The sequence below is a fragment of the Priapulus caudatus genome, unplaced genomic scaffold (genome assembly GCF_000485595.1).
Source record: "Priapulus caudatus unplaced genomic scaffold, Priapulus_caudatus-5.0.1 Scaffold59, whole genome shotgun sequence".
NCBI lineage: Eukaryota > Metazoa > Priapulida > Priapulimorpha > Priapulimorphida > Priapulidae > Priapulus > Priapulus caudatus.
Window position 1 is genome coordinate 566,403 of NW_014577120.1, and position 9,721 is coordinate 576,123.

General features: G+C 48.1%; 1 protein-coding gene across 1 annotated transcript in view; it reads left to right on the top strand.

The window, feature by feature from the left end:
• Positions 1-171: 171 nt before the first annotated feature.
• The window catches only part of LOC106821120 (run domain Beclin-1 interacting and cysteine-rich containing protein-like), a 24,582-nt gene continuing 15,032 nt past the window's right edge, over positions 172-9,721 (top strand). Inside the window, exons 1-7 of the mRNA XM_014825796.1 lie at positions 172-199; positions 2,060-2,207; positions 2,449-2,671; positions 5,045-5,151; positions 5,634-5,787; positions 6,957-7,576; positions 7,661-8,315. Of these exons, the coding sequence (XP_014681282.1) occupies positions 177-199; positions 2,060-2,207; positions 2,449-2,671; positions 5,045-5,151; positions 5,634-5,787; positions 6,957-7,576; positions 7,661-8,315 (1,930 nt within the window). The 5' untranslated portion in view covers positions 172-176. The remainder of the gene's footprint in view (positions 200-2,059; positions 2,208-2,448; positions 2,672-5,044; positions 5,152-5,633; positions 5,788-6,956; positions 7,577-7,660; positions 8,316-9,721) is intronic.

A 9,721-nucleotide genomic window follows, 5' to 3' on the forward strand; every position in this document is an offset into this window, starting at 1 on the left:
AAGTTGCCTAGTAGTCATATTCTAAGTGCCTAGTAGTCATATTCTAAGTGCCTAGTAGTCATATCATATCGCATCTAACTGCCGGGTGCCTTTGATATTGGAAACAAATGCGACATCTATCGGGCAAAATTGTAGTAATATCCTTGGTAAGATCAAGTATGGCGATGTAAATAAACATGTCGGAAACGGAGGAGGGAAGGTATAGATTATTAAATAATAACTTTACGTCTACGCTGATGTAGTTATGTGTAGCGCAAATATATATACTGTGTAAACGAGAAATGAAGCTGGTCGTGAATTTTGTTTCGTTGTTTAAAATCCTTAGACTTCGGCAATAGATACTAGAAGAATAGTAGAGCAGATGGGGTCGTTGTCGTATCACTGTCAGGTACTACAGTCTACAGATATGTACCCGAGGTAGTTTTAGGTTGTTTAGTATTATGTTTATATTTTTATATGAGGTATCTTTAGGGTTAGGGTTAGGGCTAGGGTTAGGGCTAAGGTTAGAGTTAGGGTACACTTCTGTAGTACAAGTCTGGTATACTTTGTGTATACATATATATATATGTACCTCGGGTGGCCATGCCCATATCTGTAGTACCTGATACGACAACGACACCTTCAGCAATAGTATTAGTACTATAGTAGATAGAGACTCGGAGCTCCATAAAATCGATGCATCCGCATATTATTATTATAATCATGCAATGTCAATGACTCACTGTACCATGATTATGATATAGTACTGCCGGAACGTACTCTGGGTACGGTCCGGTATACCGGAACGTACCCTGGTACCAGAGCATATAAATCAACGTGGGAGTGGGAGTCGCCTACACCTACTCCCTAACCCTAACCCTAACCATATCAGATAGTTACCAGGGTACGTTCCGGTAGTACCCTGGGGGACATAGACCCTATGAGCTATAGTTTGGCTAATTCTCCATTAGGAGTGTTTCCAACTTTGATATCATTAATGATTAATGATTGATAATCCTAACCCTAACCCTAACCCTAACCTAAATGACATTAAACCACAAACTAATATATGACCATGAACATATATATATATATTATATATATATATATATATATATATATATATATATATATATATATATGTTATTATGACCATATTAATGACATTAAAGTTGGGAACACTCCTAATGGAGTATCACCCTATAGTTTGGTTAAACTGGGTCATGATTAAGAAGAGTCCAGTAAACTGTAAATGTAAAGTATTAATAATTAATAATAATATCCGGTGAGGGGGACCGGGAAGCAACAGGAACATTGATGCAATTGAAGTCACGGGTTTACCCTCTCATGTTGCCTTTTAATGCACAGGTACCACTACTTTGAGGAAACACGTACATTTGCAGTATACCCAACTTGTTATTATTAGGAGTGGATAATAGAGATTATCTCTATTATCCACTCCTGAGGCGTGTTCAGGAGAGCGAGCGCTCAATGCGAACGCTCGATGAACGAACGCAGCGCCTCCTGAACGACACACGAGCGCTCGCTGTGCGCTCGCTTGATCAAAGATGGCGGCCCTGATGGAGGGTTACTCAGCAGATTTTAATCGCGAGAGAACAAGTACTGTTAAACGAATTAGCAGACGAAATTGATACAAATTACATTTAAAAGTAAATGAATGAATGAAAAGTGAAATAAAGTTGAAATAGATTGCAAATTGACGTCAGAAATGTTAGATTCGCATTCGCCAGATTTTTCGTCGCCATCTTGTAAACAACTCGCGCGCTGAGCGAACAGCTTTTCAAACTTGCGCGCAAACGCTCGCGAGCGCTCGCGAGCGTTCGGTCTCCTGAACACGCCTCTGTTATTATGTATTAATGTTCCTGCTTGTTTGTTGCATGGGCTTACTTCCTTAAAGCAATAACTATTCTGTCACCATATCCAGTGTGAAGGATACCAGCTAGTATATGCAAATAACAACGTAACATCTCGGGATTATGAGATGAACATATGACATAATGTACACTAGCATTGTCTTCTGTTCAGTTTATATAGAGATGTGTCTCAAATAATATTGTAGGGACTGTGAGACCTTACTTGTCGGACTAAAAAGTACGGCTGAAAGATTGCTGGCAAACAACAGTGGTGGCATCTGGAAGGTTTACGGTGGACTAGGACGCCTGACTAGGTCTGTCGAAAATATCCTTAACCATGGATTGAAAGAGGAGGTAGCTATAACCAAGATTTTATGTAGGCCACATTTGTGTCTGACTATCAGTGTGATATAGGTCTGGACCCATTCGCAATCTAATTGGAAGTTAAAACTCACAATATGAAAGCAGCCACACACGAACTGGCGAACAAGAGCGATATCAATCAACGCTGACCTAACAATAAGTACTGGTTTATAGAATGTGTGCATGCGCGTATGAAGTAGTCCATACTATTACAGCGTATTTCGTATTTCAGACCGGCGCCAGGAATGGATATTGGCCATTTGTGAGTGAGCAGCGGTGGCTTCACCCGATGCTAGCAGACTCCGTGCACACCGCGGAGAAGGCTGCTGCAGCGGGGGATGGCGGATCGACGGTGGGGCTGGCGTGGGTCGAGCAGAGCCTACTCGCATACAACCTCTCCCTCCAGCTGCGCATGCTCGTCAGCTCAAAGGAAAACCTGCGGAGCTACTATGGCGGTAGGGTTAACGAGTTTGTGTGGATCTGTGTAGCTGTATTGCTCTCTCTCTCTCTCTCTCTTGCACGCGCTCACTCTCTCTTGCACACACTCTTTCTCTTTTCTCTCTCACTCGCTCTCTCTCTCTCTCTTTCTCTGTCTTTCTTTCTCGCTCTCTCTTTCTTTCTCTGTCTTTCTTTCTCTGTCTTTCTTTCTCGCTCTCTCTCCATCTCTCTTTCTCTCTCTCTCTCTTTCTCTCTCTCTCTCTCTCTCTCTCTCCCTTTCCCTCTTACTCGCCCTCTCACTCACTCTCTCTCTCTTTCCCTCTCACCATCTATTTTGTCTCTCTCTCCCTCTCCCTCTCACTCACCCTCTCTCTTTCTCTCTCACTCTCTTCTGTCTCTCTCTCTCTCCCTCTCCTCTCCGGGGGATGGCGGGGATTGATGGTGGGGCTGGCGTGGGTCGAGCAGAGCCTACTCGCATACAACCTCTCTCTCCAGCTGCGCATGCTCGTCAGCTGAAAGGAAAACCTGCCGAGCTACTACGGCGGTAGGGTTAACGAGTTTGTGTGGATCTGTGTAGCTGTATTGCTCTCTCTCTCTCTCTTGCACGCGCGCACTCTCTCTTGCACACACAGGGTTCTCCAAGAGCACTTATAGCCTGGCGGCCCGCCAGGCTATCGTCGAGCCCTGCATCTCAAAATGCACCCGCCACTCTAAATATCATAGCCGCCATCGCTAAATATCATAGCCCCGACCACCCTAGCACGCAACCGCCTTCGGCGATTTGCCAAACTAGGACCGATAAAGCAGCACCGCCTATGCTTATAAATGAAAAGCCTTGGAACCCTGACAGCTCTTTCTCTTTCTCTCTACTCCTTCTCTCTCGCTCTCTCTCTTTCTCTTGTCTTTCTTTCTCACCCCCCTTCGCACTCTTTCTTTCTCTGTCTTTCTTTCTTGCCCTCTATTCTCATCGCTCTCTCTCTCTTCTCTGCTCTCTCTCTCTTCTCTCTCTCTCTCTCTCTCTCTCTCTCTCCTCTCTCGCTCTCTCTCCTCTCTCGCTCTCTCTCTCTCTCTCTCTCTCTCTCTCTCTTTCCCTCTCACCCTCTATTTTGTCTCTCTCCCCCTCTCCCTCTCACTTACCCTCTCTGTTTCCCTCTCACTCTCTCTTTTGTCTCTCTCTCCCTCTTCCTCTCACTCACCCTCTCTCTTTCTCTCTCACTCTCTTCTGTCTCTCTCTCCCTCTTCCTCTCACTCACCCTCTCTCTTTCTCTCTCACTCTCTTCTGTCTCTCTCTCCCTCTCCTCTCCGGGGGATGGCGGATCGATGGTGGGGCTTTTTGTGCGGATCCGTGTAGCTGTATTGCTCTCTTGCGCGCTGTCTCGTTCGCTCTCTCTCTCTCTCTTTCTTTTTCTCTCTCGCTATCTCTCCCACACACACACTCTCTTTCTCTCTCTTTCTTTCTCTTTCTTTCTCTGTCTGAAGTGCTTTAAAAATTCAAGAAACATGCAACATTGAAGAAAGGAACTGCTAAAGCAATCGCAGCTCTGTACTGCAGTGCAAACTAACCACTGCAAATGGCAGGTGGCGCCCTTTGCCCCACTTGAGAGTTCAAGCCTCACTAGTTGGATGTCGGGACATGGCAAAGGCCAACATGCTTGATTGCCAGCATTGTCGCAGTCTCTCGAGCGAAAATGTCAGCAATTCGATTGTGTACGTGCTTTGGGATTTCTCAAGCTATGCCGAGCCATGGATGTAATACCCTTGGCATGTATAGGCCTTGTTACTCTTAAATGCCATATTAATTTTGTTGTTAGGTTTATTATCGGTAATAATGAAAACAGGTATAGGTTAGATCTGTTCTTAGATGAGATTGGATCTTCATCTAGTCTTATCTCTTTGTGGGTAATAAAAATTACAATTTTATGTCTTTTCTTATGGTTTTTACCATACTGTGTATTGCAAATTTATATTAATTATAAAATTGTAGAAGAGCCTTACATTACCTTCACTATATGTACACGTATGATGTAGTAAAAGGTATGAATAAAATGTATAAATGATTCTCAGAGTTTAATCAGGCGTTTTTGATCAGCAAGACATATTGGAGGATCTCTAAGATGCCAAGGCAATCATCTTCATCAAAGGAGGGTCACCATATTATATTTTATTGATACTTTTGATGTCGTACAAACATTTACACGATGTGGAATTCATAGTACAAAGGCACATTGTTGCTGTTGCCATGTTTGAACCCTGTCCTCGCAACATGTATTTCCTCCAGTCATAGCAACATGTGTACACATGTCTTTTACGTTTGGAGCAAAATTTCATGTGTGTACACGTAGCTATCCCGTTAGTATATTGGTATGGTAAGACGTTATGTTGTTTTTCAGATGGTGCTTTCCTTTGTCAGGAAGCTTGCGCTGAGGCAGCACTCAACTGTCTCGCAGCTTTGGAGGAGAATCGACCGGAAAAGCTCGCTTACGTTAACACGTCTTTTGTAAGTCGACGCTCTTTGTTGAGACGATCCATATTTGGGTTCGATCAAGCATGTCTTTAGTTTGTTGCACATAGAAAACCGTGTGGCAATGTTCATGACCCTTGGCTTCCCTTGTTGTGCCATGTGACAATGCTTGTGACATTGTAAGCCTTGTCACACCATGTGACAGTGTTTCTGACATTATAAGCCTTTTTACATCAGGTGACAATGCTTGTGACATTGTAAGCGTTGTTATACAGTGTAACAATTCTTGTGATATTGTAAGCGTTGTCATACCCGGTCGCAATGCTTGTAACTTTGTCAGCGTTGTCACAAAATGTGGCGATGCTCGTAACATTGTCAGCCTTTTCACACGACGTGACACCGCCCTCGCAACACCTGTTAAGCGGCGTCGCACTTTACGAGAGTGCGCGTGCCACCTTGCCTCTGCACTTGCTGGAGATCAAACGCGTCACTGTGCATTGAATATCCGATTCATGCAGCTTGCGAGTCGTGCGGTGAAAACGAAGAGTCCTAAGAGGAGGCAGCGGCACAGGAGGAGCGCGTCGCTGCCGGTGAATCGGCTTGCTCAGCCATCTTCGGTCGACGGTCTGTTGAGCATTAGGGAGCAGCCTTCGCCAGCTCTCAGCAGAAAAGGTATGGGTTGATAGTGGCATCGATATAGACCTCATCAAGAGTAGATAATATAACAAGAGTGAGACACCCGATTCCAGCATTTCTAACCAATATTTCTTATCAAAATTTTCCACCAATAAAGAAGCAAGTGTATACGTTCCTCAGCTTATTATAACCACTAATCACTCACCTTCGTGGTACTGATATTCGTTTACATATATTTGCTAGCGTATTGCTGTAAATCGTAATCTTGCACGAGCTGAATTCGCACGATTTACCGCTGTTGTTGTTAGGTGTTTAGACAACTTTAGAAGCTGTAGTGGCGCCAATATTTAGCAACGGACTGCTTCCAAATCATTCTTGCCCCGATGGGGTTAAGAGACAATCTAAATTTCTAATCAATAATAAATATTCTTTGTAGTAGTTTGCAGTAAGTTATCATCCATTACTGCAACGTGCAGCGTAAATAAAGACATTAAACCCCTATTGGGGCACGAAATGATTTGGAAGCAGTCCGTTGCTAAATATTGGCGCCACTATAGCTCTAAAGTTGTCTAAACACCTAACAACAACAGCGGTAAATCGTGCGAATTTAGCTCGTGCAAGATTACGATTTACAGCAATACGCTAGCAAAATATATGTAAACGAATATCAGTAACCACGAAAGCTGAGTGATTAGTGGTCTTATAATAAGCTGGAGACTATACACTTGTTCATAATAAGCTGAGGAACGTATACACTTGCTTCTTTATTGGTGGCAAATTTTGATGAGAAAAATCGGTTAAAAATGCGGGATCGCTTCTTTATTGGTGGCAAATTTTGATGAGAAAAATCGGTTAAAAATGCGGGAACTGGGTGACTCACTCTTTGTTATTATCTACTCTTGACCGCATGCACCCTAGTAATTTAGCAATAGGTAACACAACAACATATTTAACATAGGTAACATATTTAAGTAATTGAACATAGGTAACGTGTTATGATTGTGATTGGCAGCGGCACTGTGCTGAAATGCAGTGAGTTTTTAGTAGAGTCATGGTAAAAGCCCAAACATACAGTTAGGTATACGGAGTGGTAGGAAAAATTATTATGGTTATACATTTATAACTGTGCATTTCACACACAAAAACTTGGTAACGAGAGCAACATCCCAATGGCAGTTGTTCCTGTCCTTGTGTTCGCCATCAAGTTCCGCACGTAAGTTTGCGTTTCCACGACGACCTTGCAGAATCCGCGCCGCTGCCGACGGCTGGACTGAAGAGCGAGGCCACGGACGTTCTCTTGTCGGTGTACGCGTCGCCGCTGCGCCCCTGCGTCGACGGTGCCTTCAGCTTCTACAACGTGAAATCGTCGGATAGTCTCAGCGACTACTTCGGCGACAGAACGACGACGGCATGGAACGAACCCATGGGCGAGGCGACCCGGCCGGGGTCGGACGCCGGTGCGGCGCGGCGACGCGATGCCGTCGATGGTCGCAGGAGAGAGACGATCGCAGGCGGAGAGTTAGACGGGCATAGCGAGAGCGAGAGCGGTGCAGAGTCGCGCAAGTCCGGGACGTCTCCGGAAAGTCGACTCATAGGCTCGCCGGTGGGAGCGGGAGCGTCAGGCGAAAATCGACGCACACGTGCGAATTTTACGCGGTTCTCGTGCAGCGACTCGCCTCCCGCGACACCGACGACGATTCGCGAAGGGTCACGCGAGGTCGCGGCGACGCGAGCGAGGTCAAAGGTCGGCGAGCCACCGCCGCGCGCGCGCGACGCCGCGTTCAAGACCCGGCACCTGTCGATCGACGAGACCGAGGAGGAGGAGGTTACCGCGGCGACGGCGACCGCGCAGCAGCAGCCTCCGCCGTCGTCGCATCTCGTGCGCTACCGCTCGCGCTCCGAGGACCAGCTTGCGTTCTACGTCGACCCCGCCGCGCCGGACGAGTCCGACAACGGTGCCCCCTACCGCGACGACGACGACGCCGGCGCCCCCTGCGAATTCACCCTCGGCGGCGGAGCGGCGGCGGCGTACCTCCGGCGCCCTCTGGAGGGACAGTCGCTGATGAGCTACCTCGCGTCGCAGGATTTCGCGACATGCTCGAACCTCGTGCGTGAGAACGCGCACTTTGGCATCTCCGAGGCGCTCATCGCCGCCATCGAGCAGATGAAGTGCAACGCGGCGGCGCGGCGACGACCCGGCGACCCCGACGAAGAAGAGGAAGAGTCGGACGAAGAGATCCAGGAGCTGAAGCAGCGCATTCGCATCCGGCGGCGCGAGCGATTGTGCGAGTCCCGCGGCGGCGCGGCGGGGATGCCGTTGCTCAGCGACGGCCGCACGGACAGCGGGGGCGCCACCAGCACGAGCGCGTCGCCGCGAAGCACGTCGGAGGGGTCGCGCGCGGGTTCGTCGTCGTCGGAGGGCGGGTCGAGCGACGGGGTCGACTTGCTGCTGAACGAGGAGAAGGAGAGGGAGAAGGAGAAGGGCGGGAGCGCGCGGAGGAGGACGAATCTCGCGCGCATGCAGGAGTCGGGATTCTCGCTGAGCATGGCGTCGATGTACTCCGGTCAGTGTTAGTTACGTCGGCTGTGGTGGTGGCGATACTGCTGCTGCTGCTACTGCTGCTGCTGCTGCTGCTGCTGCTGCTGCTGCTGCTGCTGCTGCTGCTGCTGCTACTACTGCTGCTACTACTGCTGCTGCTGCTACTACTACTACTGCTGCTGCTGCTGCTGCTGCTGCTGCTGCTGCTGCTACTACTGCTGCTACTGCGACAGCGCGGCGCCACAGCACGAGCGCGTCGCGCGAGCACGTCGGAGGGGTCGCTGCTGCGGGGTCGTCGTCGGGAGGGAGGGCGGGTCGAGCGACGGGGTTGACTTGCTGCTGAACGTAGGAGAAGGGAGAGGGAGAAGGAGAAGGGCCCGGGATGGCGGCGCGGAGGAGGACGGAATCTCGCCGCGATGCAGGAGTCGGATTTCTCGCTGAGGCATCGGCGTCGATGTACTCCGGTACAGTTGTTAGTTACGTGGCTGTTGGTGGTGGCGATACTCTGCTACCCTGCTTGCTGCTGCTGCTGCTGCTGCTGCACTGCATACTGCTACTGCTTGCTGCTGCTGCTGCTGCTTGCTATACTACTTACTTGCCTGCTACGCTACTGCTTGCCTGGTGGTTGGTTGCTGCCTGCTACTGCCTGCTGCTACGCGCTGGCTGCTTCTTGCTGCTGCTGCTACTACATACTACTGCTGCTACTGCTACTGCTGCTGGTGGTGGTGCTGCTGCCTTACTGCTGCTGCTACGCTGCTGCTTCTGCTGCCTGCTGCCCTGCTGCTACTGCTGCTGCTGCTATGCTGGTGGTGGTGCTGCTGCTGCTGCTGGTGCTGCTGCTGCTACTGGTGCTGCTGCTACTGCTGCTGCTGCTGCTGTTGCTGTTACTGGTCAGTGTTAGTTATGTCAGCTGTGGTGGTGCTTCTGCCCCCAAAAAAAATTTCACTGCTTTCAACTCTCACCTTTTTTAAAAACATTTTCGGTTTATTTTCAAGCGCGTAATCGTATATCGATAGTTTAAGTTTATCTTGGACTGCCCGAATTACAGTGAACGTTTCCAGTAGATTTGCTGTCGTCATTGCGACGCATTCCCGCATTTTCTCGCATTGTCACCAGGTGTCTCGCTTCTCATCGCCGACGATGGTCGACAGTCCATTAACGCGTGTCCCTTCTTACTTACAGTACTTACCTACTCACTCACTCACTCATTTACTCACTCACTTACTTACTTACTCACTCACCTCACTCACTCACTCAGCTTACTCACTCACTTACTTACTTACTCACTTACTCACTTAACTGTACTTTCTACTTACTCATTTACTTATTTACTTACTTATTCACATGCTTACTTACTTACTCAGCTCACTTACTTTACTTACTTTCTCAACTCGGTCACTTACTTACTTTACTTACCTTAACATTACTCAC